Raw genomic sequence first — 18938 nt, 5'->3', positions numbered from 1 at the left:
CCATAGAAAAAAATTACTTTAAAAGAAAAATTCATTGGTACTGGTTCCACAATTTTATTTTTGTTTTACAATCTCAGTGAGAAAGATCAGTGAGGTAGTTACTTCATCAACTATTGTTTTTTGAAATATAGTTAGTTTATAATGCTGTGTTAGTTTCAAGTGTACAGCAAAGCAATTCAGTTATATAAGCATATGTATATACTTTTTCAGCGTCTCTTCCATTGTAGGTGATCACAAGATACTGAATATAGTTCCCTGGGCTATATAGCATGTCCTTGTTTATGTGTTTTATATATAGTAGTGTATATATGTTAATCTCAAACTCCTAATTCCTGCCCTGCCCCCCACTATTCCCTTTGGTAAACATAAATTTATTTTTCTGTGTCTGTATCAACTTTTTAAAGTAAGGAAAAAAGTAGTATTTTCAAAGTATGCCTAAAAGAATACGGACACAGGAGGTTTTTTAGAGGGGATAGCATTCTTACAAATGAGGTGTATGGATAAATAAAATAAGAATCAAGTGAGAAATCATGGTTTCCAGAGACTCATGTTAGGGAAAGGACGCAAGGGAACGTTTTGCATTGAGGAAATGCTGTGTACCTGTATCCTGGTTATATGACTAAATATAATTGTCAAAACTTACTGAACGATAGATCTAAAAAAATTACTCTTGCTATATGTAAATTATATCCCCATAAATTTGAAATTGTTTTTTTAAAAAGTAAACCTTGAAGAGATTCTGGGAGTGATTATTTTTTCAAATTTATCAGTTGCATCTTGAAATACTTGGGTGAATTCTTGCTCTTTAAAAGCTAACATTTTTATATTAATGTGTGGTGATTAAGGTAACATTGAAATAACATCATGATAATTCCTTTTTCTTTAATATTTCTCATCAAAGTTTTCTCATTTTATTTTTGTAGGGTCCACATATAGCTTCAGTTACATTAGCTGCTTATGAGTGCAATTCAGTTAATTTCCCTGAACCACCTTATCCTGATCAGATTATTTGCCCAGATGAAGAGGGCACTGAAGGAACCATTTCTTTATGGAGCATCATCTCAAAAGTTAGGATTGAGGCCTGCATGTGGGTAAGATGTCCATTTTCATGCTTACCTAAAATTAACCTCACTGTCTTGATTCTTTGTACCTTGTTGAAATTGAATCCAAACATATACCAAGTCAGTAAATAATTCATAAAGTCACCAACTACCTAACTTCCATGGAAAAGAAATCTCTAGAGCTTCTTTTTGTGAATAACATGCAGAAGGAAGGCAGGAGACTATAGGTACCACCAAGTATTGATGCCAAGGAGTCAGTAGCAGGGAAAAGGAATATAAATGATGCAAATATATTACTTTGTAAAGTTTTACTGATGTTTATAAAATTTGATAAACACATAGCAAATGGTTATATATCAATCCAAACTTGGTAAGTATTATATGTCTCTCTCTTAGATTTAAATACTCTGTGTTTAGTTTTAGAAGATTCGTTTCATTTTCGGAGTTGTTGTAATACTAAAGGAAGGTCAGACATTTCTTAATAAACTAAGCTTTACTGTATTTGAGGTGAGATCAAACTATATGATGATTTACTTTCAGTAGTATCAATTATTCTTTTTATGGCTTGGTTAATATATTTTGGGAAATTTTGAACTGTGTGATCAATGATAAATGTATTTTAATCTGTATATCTACACAAAGCATTTTTTTATATGCCTAAATTCATTCAGGTTTCTATCACTGAGGAATAGTTCAGTTGCTAAAGACTTCCTATTACCATTTGAATTACTTTTTAATTTATTATTTGGAATTATTAAGTTTTATGTTCCCTATAACATTTTCCCTCTAACAATTTCTTACAAAATAGAAAATGTGAAATACTTCTCTTAAATGTCTTAGTTAAAGTGAAGATGAATACAGTGCCCACAGGAGAGGCAGTTTTGAAACATTCAAATGTTAGAGGTTATGTTGTGCTTTAAAAGAATTAAAAGGGAAATGCCATATATTGAATTTGTTGAATATGAAAAACAGGAAAAATTGTCATATTTCCTGTTACTGTCTTAAAAATACTGGAAACAGATTCATTGTACTAGTTGCATATGTTTTATAAATTTCATCACATTACTCCTTTGATAAAAAGCTGTTAATAAAATAACTAGTTACTTGGAACATGCTAGAAAGGGGGTATGTATATAAACTTCAGTTTTCTGTTTTTCTTTTGTTCTTTCAAAATGATTTACGTGGCTCAATTAACACTAACGCCAACAAAGACATTTTCATCCCAGCTGGCAGTGATAACTGCCTCTTCCAAATTCCCATGGTGTGTATTATCTGAAGCGCTTATTTGGCCTGGCTCCATGCATGCCTCAAATTATTTAAATTGGCTGGTGTAGTGGCTTACTTCCCCAAATAAATTTTTAGCTTCTCAAAAAAATTCAGACTGTACCTTAAACGTATTACCTTCACAACAGTCAGCATTAGGCTTGGCTTGTAGTATTACAAGAATGTCAAAAAACGCTGATTAATTGTCTGTCTGTTTGTTCTTCATATTCCCTTCTTTGAAGCTGTCTTTTGTGACAAAAAATGTAGCACATATCAAGTTGTGTTTAAATTGGTTCCTATTGTTTTCACCATTTATAAGGACAGTCCTTTTAACAAAAGGTGCTAGGAAAACTGCATATGGTTATTGTTGTTTAGTCCCTTACCTCGTGTCCAATTCTTTGTAACCTCTGCACTGAATACACAGGTTATATGTATGGACAGAGGCTCCTCTGTCCATGGGATTTCCAAGCAAGAATACTGGAATGGGTTGCCATTTCCTTCTCCAGGGGATCTTCCTGGGATCAAACCCATATCTCCTACATTGGCAGGGGAATTCTTTACCATTGAGGCACCAGGGAATCCCAGGGAAAACTGAATATCCACTTGCAAAAGAGAAAGATTGGATCCTTACCTTATACCATATGTAAAAATTAACTCAAAATTCATCAAAGACCTAAACTTGAGTTCAAACTCTAAGATGCTTAGAAGAAAATATAGAGACAAATCTGCATAATGATTGGCAGTGGTTTCTTAAATAAGACACTGAAAGTAGAGGCCACAAAAGAAAGAAAATACATAAATTGAACTTTGCTAAAATTAAACCTCTTGTACATCAAAGGATACAGTATCAAGAGAGTGAAAAGAGAACCCACAAAAAGGAAGAAAATGTTTATAAGTCATATATCAGGTAAGGATTTAATATTCAGGATGTTTAAAGAACTATGCAACTCAACAATAAAAAGACTAACAACCCAATTAAAAAATGAGCAAAGAACTGGAATAAACACTTCTCCAAGGAAAAGATACAAATGGCCAGTAAGTTCACGAATTCTCAACATCAGTAGTTTTTGGGGAAGTACAAATCCAACCATAAGGGAATACCTCTTCGCACCTATTAGGATAGCTATTATTCTTTTAAAAAGAGTAATGAGTATTGGTAAAGATGTGGGGAAATTGGAAAACTCCTAGGTTGCTGGTGGGAATGTAAAATGATTCAGCTGCTATGAAAAAGAGTTTGGTAGTTTCTCAAAAATGTAAACATAGAATTACTCTGTGACCCTCTTCTAATGTAAATACCCAAAAGAACTGAAAACCAGGACTCAAATATAAGTATAGAAACTTCCAGTTCACTGTTAAGCAACATTATTCATATTATCAGAAAGGAGGAAATAACCCCAAGTACCCTCAATAGATGAATGGATAAACAAAGTGTAGTATATACACAGAATATTACTCAGCCATAAAAAGCAATGAGGTTTTTATACACGCTACAATGTAGATGAACCTTGAAAACATGGTAAATAAAATAATCTAGACCTAGAAAGATACTGTATGATTCCACTTAAATCAACTATCAAGATAATTCAAATTTGTTAATAAAGACAAAAAATAGATTTGGAGGGACTTCATTTGTGGTCCAGTGGTTAAGAATCCACCTGCCAATGCAAGGGATGTGGGTTTGATCCCTGGCCTAGGAAGATCCCATGCGCCATGGAGTGACCTAAGCCGACGTGCCGCAACAACTGAGCGCGCGTGCTGCAACTGCTGGAGCCCACGCGCCTGGATCCGTGCCCTTAGATGAGAGAGACCGCTGCAACAGAGAGTAAGCTCTGCTTGCCGCAGCTGTAGAAGGCCCGTGCACAGCAACGAAGACCCAGCGCAGCCAAAAATTAAATACATATTAATAATTAGTTAATTTAAAAATAAATAAGCTCCGTGAAGCAGTAGATTTTTTTTTTTTTTAAAGTAGATTTGAGATTACCAGCATTGTGGGGAATGAGAAGTTAATGCTTAATGGGGTAACAGTTTCCATTTGGGTGAAGAAAAATACTGGAAATATTTTTTATATTTTATCCTTTCATAAAATTGATCTCATTTGTGTTCACATCCATATTTTTTATTTCATTATAAATATAGTAAATCAGTAAAATCCTTGAAATATGTACTTCCAGTTATAAAAATCAGCGTTAACCTCAGTTTAAGTCTGTTCATATAAGTCTTTGGAGCCCATTACAATGAATTGTTTGGTGTTGCTGATCAGTGGGTTACCTTTTTTCAGTTTGTATCTTTCTGATACTTCACAATTTGTCTGTATCACTAGTGTTCAGTTCAGTTCAGTTGCCCAGTTGTGTCAGATTCTTTACGATCCCTTGTCCATCATCAACTCCCCGAGCTTGCTCAAACGCATGTCCATTGATTTGGTGATGCCATCCAACCATCTCATTCTGTCATCCCCTTCTCCTCCCACCTTCAATCTTTCCGAACATCAGGGTCTTTTCTAGTGAGTCAGTTCTTCGCATCAGGTGGACAAAGGATTGGAGTTTTCAGCTTCAGCATCAGTCCTTCCAAAAAATATTCAGGACTGATCTCCTTTAGGATGGATTGGTTGGATCTCCTTGTGGTCCAAGGGACTCGCAAGAGTCTTCTCCAACACCACAGTTCAAAAGCATCAATTCTTTGGCACTCGCTTTCTTTATAGTCCAACTCTCACATCATACATGACTACTGGAAAAACCATAGCTTTGACTAGAGGACCTTTGTTGGCAAAGCAATGTCTCTGCTTTTTAATATGCTAAGTTGGTCATAACTTTCCTTCCATGGAGCAAACATCTTTTAATTTCATGGCTGCAATCACCATCTGCAGTGATTTTGGAGCCCCCAAAATAAAGTCTGTCACAGTTTCCATTCTTTCCCCACCTATTTCCCTTGAAGTGATGGGACCAGATGCCATGATCTTCTTTTTCTGAAAGTTGAGTTTTAAGCCAACTTTTTCACTCTCCTCTTTCACTTTCATCAAGAGGCTCTTTAGTTCTTCTTTGCTTTCTGCCATAAGGGTGATGTCATCTGCATATCTGAGGTTATTGATGTTTCTTTGATTCCAGATTGTGCTTCATCCAGTCCAGCATTTCGCATGATGTACTATGCATATAAGTTCAGCAAGCAGGGTGACAGTTATGTATACAGGCTTGACGAACTCCTTTCCCGATTTGGAACCAGTCTGTTGTTCCATGTCCAGTTCTAACTGTTGCTTCTTGACTGCATACAGGTTTCTCAGGAAGCAGGTCAGGTGGTCTGATATTCCCATCTCTTTAAGAATTTTCCACAGTTTATTGTGATCCACACAGTCAAAGGCTTTGGCATAGTCAATAAAGCAGAAGTAGTTTTCTGCAACTCTCTTGCTTTTCTAATGATCCATTGGATGTTGGCAATTTTATCTCTGGTTCCTCTGCCTTTTCTAAATCAAGCTTGAACATTTGGAAGTTCATGGTTCACATACTGTTGAAGCCTGGCTTGGAGAATTTTGAGCATTACTTTACTAGCGTGTGAGATGAGTGCAGTTGTGTGGTAGTTTGAACATTCTTTGACATTGCCTTTCTTTGGGATTGGAATGAAAACTGACCTTTTCCAGTCCTGTGGCCACTGCTGAGTTTTCCAAATTTGCTGGCATATTCAGTGCAGCACTTTTAACAGCATCAACTTTTAGGATTTGAAATAGCTTAACTGGAATTCCATCAACTCCATTAGCTTTGTTCATAGTGATGCTTCATCAGACCCACTTGACTTCACATTCCAGGATGACTGACTCTAGGTCAGTGGTCACACCATGGTGATTATCTAGGTTGTGAAGATCTTTTCTGTATAGTTCTTCTGTGTATTTTTGTCACCTCTTTTTAATATCTTCTACTTCTGTTAGGTCCATACCATTTCTGTCCTTTATTGTGCCTATTTTTGCATGAAATGTTACCTTGGTATCTCTAATTTTCTTGAAGAGATCTCTAGTCTTTCCCATTCTATTGTTTTCCTCTGTTTTTTGGCATTGATCACTGAGGAAGGCTTTTTTTCCTTGCTGTTCTTTGGAATTCTGCATTCAAATGGGTATATCTTTCCTTTTCTCCTTTGCCTTTCCTTCTCTTCTTTTCACAGCTATTTGTAAGGCCTCCTCAGACAACCATTTTGCCTTTTTGCATTTCTTTTTCTTAGGGATGATCTTGATCACTGCCTCCAGTACAGTGTCACAAACCTCTCTCTGTAGTTCTTCAAGCACTCGGTCTGTCAGATCTAATCCCTTGAATCTGTTTGTCACTTCCCCTGTATAATCGTAAAGGATTTGATTTAGGTTATACCTGAATGATCTAGTGGTTTTCCCTACTTTGTTCAATTTAAGTCTGAATTTGGCAATAAGGAGTTCATGATCTGAGCCATAGTCAGCTCCTGGTCTTGTTTTTGCTGACTGTATAGAGCGTCTCCATCTTTAGCTGCAAAGAATATAATTAGTCAAACTGATTTCAGTATTCACCATCTGGTGATGTCCATGTGTAGAGTCTTCTCTTGTGTTGTTGGAAGAGGGTGTTTGCTATGACCAGTGCGTACTTTTGGCAAAACTCTATTAGTCTTTGCCCTGCTTCATTCTGTACTCCTTGGCCAAATTTGCCTGTTACTCCAGGTATTTCTTGACTTTCTACTTTTGCATTCCAGTCCCCTATAATGAAAACAACATCTTTTTGGGGTGTTCTATAAAGTTTTGTAGGTCTTCATAGACCATTCAGCTTCAGCTTCTTCAGCGTTACTGGTTGGGGCATAGACTTGGATTACTGTGATATTGAATGGTTTGCCTTGGAAACGAACAGAGATCATTCTGTCGTTTTTGAGATTGCATCCAAGTACTGCATTTTGGGCTCTTTTATTGACTGTGATGGCTATTTTATTTCTTCTCAGGGATTCTTGCCCCCAGTAGTAGATATAATGGTCATCTGAGTTAAATTCACCCATTCCGTGTAATGCTTCATAAATTTTCTTTTCATTTATTATTTCAAATTCCATTAATAGTTATTAAGCTTCCAAGTATTGGAAAATAAGTGAGTGAAACTTAACATGGAGCTTTATATTCTAATAAGGGAAATAGTTATGGGAAAATGTATGTATGTGTATCGTGGGAAAGTTATATAAGTATTTAAACTAATTGTGATAAGTGCTATGAAGGAGAAATCTACTGCATAATACAAAGTTTTTTTCCTAGTCTGTGACTCAGGGGAAATTTCCATGAAGCAGCAATGTTTCAATGCATATGTAAAGATATGCTCAGTCTCTCAGTCGTACCACTGGCCTGTTACCTCACTTTACTCCTTAAAGATAATAAGGTATAAAGTGAGGAGGTGTAAACTAATTTATTAGTTAATTCATGGTTTTGGTTTTGGGTTTTTTTTTCCTATTGTGGTAAAATATACATAACAGGTTATGTACACAATTTATTGACATTAAGTATACTCACAGTGTTGTATAACCATCATCAATATCTACTTCCAGAACTTGTTTGTCATCCCCAAACAGAAACTCTGCACCAGTTAAACAATAACTCCTCGTTCCCTACTCTCCCCAGCCCCTGGTAATTTTGAACTTTCTGCCTCTGTGAAATTGCCTATTCTTGATACCCCATATAGATGAAATCACGCAGTATCTGTCCATGTCTGGCTTACATCACTTAGCGTAATGTTTTCAAGTTTCCTCTGTGTTGGAGCATATATCAGAACTTCATTCCTTCCTGAACTCATTTTAAAACTGACCTCAAGGGAAACTGGAAGCACATTTTCTTTCTCTTTTTTGTTTGTAAAACAATCTGATAATTTTACTAGAATTGGTATAATTTTTTTAAACATTGCTGTAAAAACCTTAAGTTTCTCAATGGTTCCAAGTTACCCTCCAAACTTTGGCTTTTAACCTCTGTTTCATGTTTGTAGTAGTTAGAATATTTAATGGAAAAAAGACTTTGTTTTTTAAGATTATTAACACTGATAATACCAAACTACTATAACTTCTGAGTAGTCAGCATATATAAAATATTCTACTCCTAGATTTTTAGCATTAAACTTATAATTCCTAACACAAAAGAGCAAGATGCTTGTAATTTACTTGTGATTCCACTTGACAAAGCTTTTTGAAAGTACAAAAATTCAGGATTTTTCTCCTCCTAAAAATCTTTTCATAATATTGACACTCTGGGAAGTTATTGTGTTTCTCTATTGGTTTTGCATATTTTGTGCACATTAAACTCTTCTCCAATTCAAGAAACAGGAACTTCAAGATAATAAATTGATATATAGTCAACAATTTTTAGAAGATTTTCTGAATTATTGCTTGACTAAATACCACTTGTCTTTCTTTTGCAATAAGGAAGCCAGTCATTTCTTCCCCTTAATTAAACTTAGGCTGACAGTTTATAGTGTTCCACAGTTTAGTTTTGTTTTTTTTTATGTTGACTTCGCAAGAATTATAAAATTGTTTTGTAAGAATCATGAAATTATGGGACTTCGGTATCCAACTTCTGTGTTTAGAATATAATGTGTCTTGAGGGGACCTATCTGGAAGACTATATTTCCTTTTTACTTACATGCATAAAAAGTAGAATACTAGCTCCTGATCACCATCTCTTTGCTAATATGGGAAAACATGAACAGAATTATTAAAATGTAACAATGAAAATGATCAACTAAGTATAAAATAGTTTGTAGGTCTTGATTTCATTTCAGTTCATTATTACTTCCTTTTAACTATAGAAAATCTGTTGTAAGTTTGAATGATATGATTGTTTTCAGAACTGTTGAACATTTGAGAAGAAGAGAAGTTCATGTTTTGAATAAAATGTTACAATTAACTTTTCTTCTTACTTTTTGTCATAAAAAAATTTAAGTACAGGAAGTTATATAATTAATTCAATATACTATTACCCAGCTTTCACTAGTGGCTACCCAGCTTTCACTAGCCAGCTTTCACTTGTGGCTAATACTATTTTATCTAGACCCTTCCTCACTCAACTCACAATTATCTTGAAGCATACTCCAGGTAACATAGCATATTTTATCTGTAAATATTAACCTTAGGACTTAAAAAACATTGTCACACCTAGGAGAATTTACTAGCCTCTTTAAATCTGTTACCCAATTAGAGTTCAAATTTTTTTTTTTATTATTTATTTCATTTTCTTTTCAATATCTTTGATTGGTTGATGAAACTGTATTGTTTGTCAAGTATAGTTTTCCATGGGCTGAATTTTACTGTTTGTATTCCAGTTGGTGTTATTTAAATATATTTCTCTGTTTCCTTAGAATTGATTGCTGGATTGAGAGGCTTGGGGGAAAATTATTTTTTTACAAGAATATACTTTATGGTCTAGTGTATTCTGGACATAGTGCAATAATGTCTGGCTGTCTATCTGTTTATATTAACACCATTATTATATAAGTCCATTATTTTACTGGGGTTTATAAAATGGGGGCATTCCAATTGCATCATTTTTTCTTTGGTTAATGACTGGAATACTTTTGTAAAGAGAAACTTCTCCTTATCATCAATTTGGTTACCCTGAGTTATCTTCCATATAGATAAGACAGGATAAATAATTGACTGTTTCTCTTTATTTACCAGTTTTTAAAATAATTAATTCTCTAACATCCTCGAGAGGAGGCAAAGTTAACTTTTCTTGTTTCAAAGAATATGATTTATGCTTTCTTCCAGTACCTTTCTCTGTGTATGTCTCTCCCCTTCCTCTGTTCTTTAGCTAGGTATTTAACTAGTCTTATTCTTGTGGCACTTAAGTATATTCTTTTGTTCACTCTTGGCTCACATGTAGATAATGCAGTTACACTTGGAGATCGTTGATTTTACACACTGGAGTATAACACTGTGATCACGGGATGCTTGAATTTGATAATGTTCCTTGAGGATTCTTATCAGGGCATTAGCAGGCAGAGCCATAGGACAGAGCAAACAAAAAGACCTAAAGTTGCTTCTGAAAACTACCAAAGCTTTTTCATTCACTATGACTCAGGGCAGAGAAGGGTGGCTCAAGTTAAGAATTTTCCTGGGTACTATAGGTCTCTTGAATTATTATCTATCCTGTATTTCAGCCATTTAAGTTCAAACCAAGTTCCTGATTCTTTTACCTTTGTTTACCTTTGTTTTCATCCTTATATCCTAAGATGATTGAAAAAAAAAAAAATTCTCTTCAAAAACAAGAATCCACAAAGTGACTGAAACATGAGTCACTCAATGTCCTGAGGAAATCAACATTTTTCCTGTGGTGAAAATTTATCCATCCTAATGTTGAGATTTCAGGGGGCTTCCTGACCACAGTTTGTTAACTCTGCACACACACAAAAAAAAATTTGCTACTGGGATTAAAGTAACATCCTAAATACAAGAAGATTTCCTAGAAAATATATATCTAAGAGCTATACTAGCGAGTGCTCATTAGCAAATCATTTGAAAAAGGTAGGAAGACTGACAAAAATAACCGTGTATGAATATATATTTATGTATAAATTTTTAAAAATAAGGGGTTATAACAAAACAATTTCAGATAAAACTAGTGGTTGCTAGTCAGGAGAGGGAAGAGGGGAAGGAGGGAGCAAGATAGCCATAGGGGATTAAGAGGTACAAACTATTGTGTATAAAATAAATAAGCTACAAGAAAAATAGGCCATAGGGGGATGGCTATGCCCAGGTTTATTGAGAGTTGTGTGGTTGGTGTAAATGAGTGAGGCAGTAGGCCCAGTAGATTCGTTGATCCAATGAATAGGATTAAGGACATTAGTATTAGTGTCCATGTTTGTCCTTTGGTGTTGTGGATTCCCTTTATTTGTTTTGATACAAGTTGAAGTTTTCATTGTTGAAGGAGATGAGGCGGTTGTTTACTAGTCTGATGTGGGGAATAATAAGCTAGGAAATAGGACGATAAGAGTAACGAGGGGGAGGCCTAGTATTATAGGGGTAATGAAAGAGTCAAATAATAATAACTTTAAAATAACTTTAAATATAATCTATAAAAATTTTGAATCACTGTGTTTTACACTTGAAACTAAATTTACAAATCAGCTATACTTCAGAAGTCTAGAAAACTGTGAGCTATTTCTAGAATTAATAAAATGAAAAGAGATGTAAAAATAAGAGCAGAGGATATAAGTAGAGATGCTGGAGAACTAACTAACATTCATTTACAATCTGCAGTGTACCCAGGATTGCCTGAGAATTCAATGTATGCCATGTGGCCAAGCATTGTGTAGATCCGTATTAATTAAGGTCAGGATTCAAACTCATGTCCTCCTGATCATGTAGCATGTCTTTTCCTTCCTAATACATACATCTTAACATGCTTTTGGTGATATTGAAAATTAAAGATTTAATCTGCTTTGCATCACTGTGTTGAGAAAATCTCATGTAAATGTTTTGTTCTTTTTATGTAGGGTATTGGTACAGCAATTGGAGAGCTACCTCCATATTTCATGGCCAGGGCAGCTCGCCTCTCAGGTGCTGAACCAGATGATGAAGAGTATCAGGAATTTGAAGAAATGCTGGAACATGCAGAGACTGCACAAGTAAGATCAGTGGGGGGGAAATAGCTAATTATCTCATAAACAGGTTATGATTAAGGTAAAATTTTTAATAGTTTCTCCAAATAAGAAAACTGCCAGTGTAAAAAAAAAAAAATCATACATGGTTTAGTGTAAAATATTTAGAAAAGCTGAATCATAAAAAATAATTATAGAGACTTGCCTGGTGGTCCAGTGATTAAGACTCTGCCTTAAAAGGCAAGGGATGCAGGTTCAATCCCTGGTAGGGGAGCTCAGATCTCACATGCTGAGGAGGGCAGCAACCAAGCCTGTGCACTACAACCAGGAAAAGCCCGGTGCTGCAATGAAGACCCACCACAGCCCAAAAAAAATGATTATAATCATGATCTTAGAGAAATAGAGAAAGAGTCAACAAGACAACTCAGACTAAACCAGGATAAATTCATGTAGCCAGTGAGATTAAAGAACTGAAACATTATTATTTGTCCATTATGTGTTTATAAGTCTTACTGAGTAGACCACTGAATAAATAAGGGGGATAAATAGGTGGACCACTTGTGAGCCCAAAACAGTAGAACTGTCTAATTACTTGTTTGAAAAATAATAGTTTACCATGTTTAGAGGAAACTTAATTCCCCAATCAAGAAGGGAGAATTAAGATAAACTTACCCACTGTTGTGGGGGAAAAAGACTGAGGCCTTCGACACCTGAGCAAAAACTATATATAGTTTTTTTGATATATATATCAACCTGTATCTTAGTGTTACTAGGTTGGTGCGGATGTAATTGTGATTTTGGACCTTGAATTTTGAATCATTGTAACTAGGCTCAGACACATCATTATTATTCAAAATAGGAACCATTACAATCAACACATTTTTGCCAAGGAGAGATAAGTCTGTTTATTCCTGTAGCATAAAAATCCATGCTTCGGGATTCAGCGAACTCTTGGAAAGCATTTTCTGCCTCCTGCTGGTTGTGGAAGCATTTTCCTGCAGATGCTGAAATGCTTGAAGAAGCGGTAGTCAGTTGCTGAGAGGTCAGGTGAATATAGCTGATGAGGCAAAACTTCATAGCTGATTTTGTAGAAAACTGCAGATCTAGAAATGGTTTATTGTTGTTGTTTAGTCACTAAATTGTGTCCAACTCTTCGTGATATCATGAATTGCAGCATACCAGGCTTCCCTGTCCTTCGCTGTCTCCCTGAGTTTGCTCAGACCTCATATCCATTGAATCAGTGATGCCACCCAACCATCTCATCCTCTGTCACCCCTTCTGCAGTTGTGGATATGTCTGGTGGTGAAAGTAAAGTCCAGTGATTTAAAGAACAGTATTTCATAGGAAGCTGGAATGTTAGGTCCATGAATCAAGGTAAATTGGATGTGGTTAAGCAGGAGATGAAAAGAGTGAGCATTGACATTTTAGGAATCAGTAAACTAAAATGGACGGGAATGGGCAAATTTAATTCAGATGACCATTTTATCTACAGCTGTGGGCAAGAATCCCTTAGAAGAAATGGAGCCCTCATAGTCAACAAGAGTCCAAAATGCAGTAGTTGGATGTAGTCTCAAAAACAACAGAATGATTCAGTTCGTTTCCAAGGCAAACCATTCAACATCACAGTAATCCAAGTCTATGCCCCAACCGCTAATGCTGAAGAAGCAGAACAGTTCTGTAAAGACCTACAAGACTTTCTAGAACTAACACCAAAAAAAGAGGTCCTTTTCATCATGGGGAACTGGAATGCCAAAGTAGAGAAAGTCAAGAGATCCTGGAGTAACAGGCAAGTTTGGCCTTGGAGTACAAAATAAAGCAGGGCAAAGGCTAACAGAAGTTTTCCAAGAGAATACACTGGTCGTAGAAATGGTTAACTGCCCTAATTTTACATGCTTAGAAGTAAGGCTGGAACCAGAACTCAGAATGGCAGCACCGCTAGTAAATTCCATTTACTGAAACAATGTCCATAGATGGTTGAGTATCCCCATTTGTGCTAACTGATACCTCTGTCCTTTGTGACACTAATTATTACATGTCATTTAACATATCAAAACCTTTTATCTATATAAAATCAGCAAGTTGAAGTCAAATCATTTTTTCACTTGTATAGTTTCTTCAGTGTCTTCTTTCTACCAGTTTTGTGAAACTCTTCCAGCATCACTTTCCACTTGGTAACACAAATTAATTTATCAACTCTGTTTTTTTCTTGGGGTCATCACTCTGGATTCCTGCATGCTCCTATTCCAGTCTGTATTTGGTGTTTTTTTTTTTTTTTTTTTTTAAAAACCCTCTGCACTATTATTTTTCTCCTGATTTGGATCACTTATCTTCCCCTTTCTTGATTTTGCTGTTTAGTTGCTAAGTCTTGTCCAGCTCTTTTGGGACCTCACTGTCTGTACCAGGCTCCTCTTTCCATGGGATTTCCCAGGCAAGAATACTGGAGTGGGTTACCATTTCCTTCTCCAGGGGATCTTCCCAACCCAGGGATCAAACCTGGGTCTCCTGCATTGCCGGAGAATTCTTTACCACCTGATGTACCAGGGAAGCCCAATGCCATGCTGAGCACTCTCTGTAGTTAGTCTTTTTGGTTGTTTTGGTTTTTTTCTCTAGAAGCTTTTAGATTCATTATCTGAGATAGGGGTCTTTTTTTTTTAATCAGAACTCGAGTTTTATTGTTCTGTTATTTTTTTGGCTGTGCTGGGTGTTCATTGCTGTACATGGGCTTTCTCTTGTTGCAGTGAGCAGGGGCCACTCTCTAGTTTTGCACAGGCTTCTCGTTGCAGAGCACAGGCCGTAGGGCATGCAGGCTTCAGTAGTTGCAGCTCGGGCTCAGTTGCTGTGGTGCATGGGCTTTAGTTGCCCCGCGGCATGTGGAATCTTCCCAGACCAGGGATCAAACCCATGTACCCTGCGTTGTCCTGCATACTCCAACCACCAGGCCTCTAGGGAAGTCTGAGATATGGTCTTTTTAAAATTTATTCTGCTAGGCACTCAGGAAACTTGTCAACCTAGTGTCCTCTAGTTTTGGGAAACTTTCTTGTATTTTTTGTGTGTCAATTTACCATCTTTGGTCTCTACTCTTACTATCTGGAATTTATTATTTTGATAATGGGATCTATATCATATCTTTTTTATTTTTCTTTATAAGTTTCCTCCTAATATTTATCTCATTTGACTTTGTATCCAATTTCTTCAACTTTTTTTCTCTAATTTAATATTAAAATGTTTTCCCACTGTCATGTATTTATTTTGAAAAAGCAATATGTATTATACTTCCCCCAAAATGGCTTATCTTTTTGAAGATATTTAGTTTCTTCAAGTTTTCAGTACTCTGGGCATTTTTTTTCCCCCTTTGTCTGTTCTGTTTCCTGTTGGAAGCTTTCCCCAAAGCCTGGTGATCTTCTTTTTCTATTTATATTATATATAAAAATAAAGCACATAAAGCTGAATGGGAACTTTGTATGTTGAGGCCACCTGGTTTATTGGAACCTCTGTGTTCAGTTCCTATCCATCTTTCCTTTGGGATAGTTCAGTTTTTCTAGTGATGGGTCTTCTGTTTTCTTGCCTAGGGATTATAAAGCTTGCTCTTGACATTCTAAAGCTAAGCTGTGGAAGGCAGGTTAGAGATCTTCATGTACTGAGTAGACTTTCACTTAACCTACTTTGTGGTAAGTCTGACAGTGCCTGCACAAACAGGTCCTGAGTCCAGAACCTTTGGTTTTCTGTTTAGAGACCATAGTTGATGTGTTCTTTAGGACTGGGGCAGGAAGTTGTCTCACAGTGCTAAGTATATTTATACTGTCTCCTTGTTTTCAGCCCTGTCCTCATTTCTTCTGTAGTTATGATGATGATCCATTGTGGAGTTCTATAGTACTGATACAAATCACTTTGCTTCTTTTCCGTGTCTTTCACTGCAGGCTCTCAGATACAATATTTTCTTTCCATCTGCCCCTGTCTTAATAATTAATTAATGCTAGTTTCATCAAAGACAGAGTTCAGTGTTTCTCTTTGGGGTTATTATTGAGATAAAAGGTGTTCCAGTTATCTATTGCTGAGAATATAAACCACCCCAATATTTAGTGATTTGAAACAAGAATAGCTTATATTGCTCACAGCTGTGCAATTGGGCAAAATAGCTTGACTGTCAGTTGAAGTATCTACTTCCAAAATGGTTTACTAATATAACTGGTAAGTTGATTCTGGCTGTTGGTTTGCAGTTCATTTGGACTTTTGGTTTAGGACCTCAAGTTATTCTTCATGGGGCTTCTTGGATTTCCTCATGTCATGGCACCTGAGTTCTGGCAAGTGTTCTGAAAGATGCAAATTTTCTTGTGACATAACCTTGGGAATCCTAGTCACTTTGCCACGTTGTGTTGGCACGAAGTAGGTCACTAAAGCCAGCACAGATTGAGAAAGGGAAATTAGACCCACCTGTCCATTCGAGGCGTAAGCAAAGAATTTGCAGTTGTCTTTAATCTCCCCCCGGGGCAAAGGTCTTATTTGGTCATCTTGACATAGAAAGCTTACTATACAACTAGAATTTCTCTAGGAGGGAGAATGAGGTGATAATTGATCTTGACATCATGCAATGTGAGCAATTGTAGAAAAGGAATTTAGACATGGTTCCTAGAAAGAGGGAAGTGATGAGCCTGTCGGATAACAAAAAGTTGTCTCTCCTGTGGCAGGAGGATATACTCATGTGAGAAACTGTAAAGCTTTGTCTTAGAATTAGCCAGTGAAAGCTTATTGAGGCCCACATTGGCTCAATTTTTTTTTCATATTGGCTCAATTTTAAAAATTCTTGTGAGTTTTATTGTGTACAAATGGAATTGCTATTTCCAAAAAGAATGAGTTCCTTGTCTCACTCTATGTGATACCTTTCATGGATCCCTACATAGCAACTCCCTGCCTTGAGGAGAGCATTAGCTGGATGAGGCATTTCATTCTTCACATTTTTTTGATACTTGGGTTGTAAATAATGCATTTTATAAATTTGTCAACTTCCAAAAACTCAGGTCTTCTAGAATTTGATGAAGTAAATCATGCTTCATCTTATTCATGTAATTTGAGCTCTTAAAGACTTTTGCATCTTGAAGACTCTAAATCTTTATCTACCATTAGCATAGTAATCTTTTTCCTTCATCCCTTATGACCATAATTATTTTGATTACTTTTAGAATAGATCTTCTCTAATTCTACTTTGTTTTAAATTGTACACAACACTTCTGATGGTTATAAGGTTTAACTGTTTTTGTCCTATAAAGCCAGTAATTACCATCACTATTTTAGGGTAAACTCCCTAATTTCATACTTGCTTGTATTAAAAAATCAAGTAAACAAAATATATACCTCTGTTTCATGTTCTTTAGTGAGAAATTTGAGCAAGCTCCCAGAGATAAGGGAGGACAGAGGAGCCTGGCATCATGCAGTCCATGGGGTCACAAAGAGTCAGACACATTTAGCGACTGAACAGCATCAGAATTATATACTCTTTATGAACATTTTATTTAAAATTTATATCCCAAATTATAGTTAACATCTAGTTAACTACAGTTAACATCCCATATATAGTTAACATATATAAACTAGAAATAATAAGTAAAATAGTTTAATAAAAGTAATCATCCCTAACAATTTTGTCATCTTCCCTATCAATTTTCTTTTGATTAATTTCATGAGAATCTATCTATAAGGAACTTGAATGAAGTGCCTCAAGACAACCATGATGCAGAAGATTTTTTACCCAATTTGAATAGGAAACACTCAGGAATCTCAGAGCCAATACTAAAACCAGTTTTCTGACTTTGAGATTAACACTTTGTTTACTGTAAGCCAATATAGCAGCATTTTCATATAGGTTAAGGCAACAAGAAATGAAGAACTGATTAAAAAATTTTTTTCTTGCTACATTGAATTTTTCTTTTCTTTATTGCCTTTAATGCCTTTTTTAACAGTATCTATTCATTTTGTGACTTTTACTATAGATTTCAATGTATAGGTATATCTATCTCTACATACTTCTCCCCAGGTTAAGATAAGAGGTTTTATGAGGCTTTTCACTTTTTTTTAAATGCTTATTTGTTTGTTTGTTTGTGGCCATGCAGGGTCTGCGTTGCTTCGCAGGTTTTTCTCTTGTTGTGTAAAGTGGGGTCTGCTCTCTGGTTGTGGTAAAAAGCTTCTCATGCCCGTGGCCTCTCTCGTTGCTGAGCACAGGCTCTAGGGTACAAGGGCTTCAGTAGTTGTGGCTCCTGGGCTCTCAGTACTTGTGGTGCATGGGCTTAGCTGCCCTGCAGCGTGTGGGATCTTCCCAGATCAGGGATCAAACCCGCATCTCCTACATTGGCAGGCAGAATCTTTAGCACTGAGCCAGGAGGGAGTCCCAACTTTTATTTATTTTGCGGGTGAAGAATAGTTGGGGCGGGTTGTTGCCAGTTGCCACATTTTATATTGGCTGAGAGTACTAATGTTTTAATTCATGAGTCACTGAAGAGTTTTATAAAATAAGTTTGTCAGATATAAGATTTTCGCTTTTGTTTGTTCTTACTTAACACTGTGGAATATTACTAGATCCAAGGAAGATACTTCAGTTGTTTTCATACACTTTTGGAATACATCCTTGTGTTTGCTTTTTATTTTCACTCTGCAAATAAATTTACAACAATTTTGTCGCTTTATTTCTTAAATCAGTGATGTTGCAAACATTTTTTATGTTTTTAGTAACAAAGTTGTCTTAGGCTCATTACTTCTGTTACTGTTTCCAGGTTTGCATATTTACATACTGTGTTAAGGCTTATAGATTGACACTTTCCAGAAGTATTAAAAAGTGAAAACCCACACACATCTGCTCCCCAAAGTAGGATAATAACCACCATATTCTAGACTATTTTCTTTGTATGGATAACTTTTTTTAATAAAAACTAAAATCATACCATATGTATTAGTCTTAGGTACTTTTTCAACATATATATCATAACACATTTAATACTGATCTTTAAAATTGTGTTCTTATTCAGTTCAGTTCAGTCGCTCAGTGGTGTCCGACTCTTTGCGACCC

The 18938-nt window shown here is 35.9% G+C and overlaps 1 protein-coding gene across 6 annotated transcripts in view; it reads left to right on the top strand.

Annotated features, from left to right (window-relative positions):
* The window catches only part of VMP1 (vacuole membrane protein 1), a 130163-nt gene that overhangs the window by 47101 nt on the left and 64124 nt on the right, over positions 1-18938 (top strand). For all 6 annotated transcript variants that reach the window (XM_055577461.1, XM_055577458.1, XM_055577459.1 and 3 more), the window contains 2 exons: positions 924-1091; positions 11780-11911. In XM_055577461.1, coding sequence (XP_055433436.1) covers positions 924-1091; positions 11780-11911 — 300 coding nt within the window. The remainder of the gene's footprint in view (positions 1-923; positions 1092-11779; positions 11912-18938) is intronic.

This window comes from Bubalus kerabau, chromosome 4, assembly GCF_029407905.1.
Source record: "Bubalus kerabau isolate K-KA32 ecotype Philippines breed swamp buffalo chromosome 4, PCC_UOA_SB_1v2, whole genome shotgun sequence".
NCBI classification, from domain to species: Eukaryota; Metazoa; Chordata; class Mammalia; order Artiodactyla; family Bovidae; genus Bubalus; species Bubalus kerabau.
The sequence above is the reverse complement of the archived record's forward strand: the minus strand, read 5'-3'. Positions and strand labels throughout refer to the sequence as shown.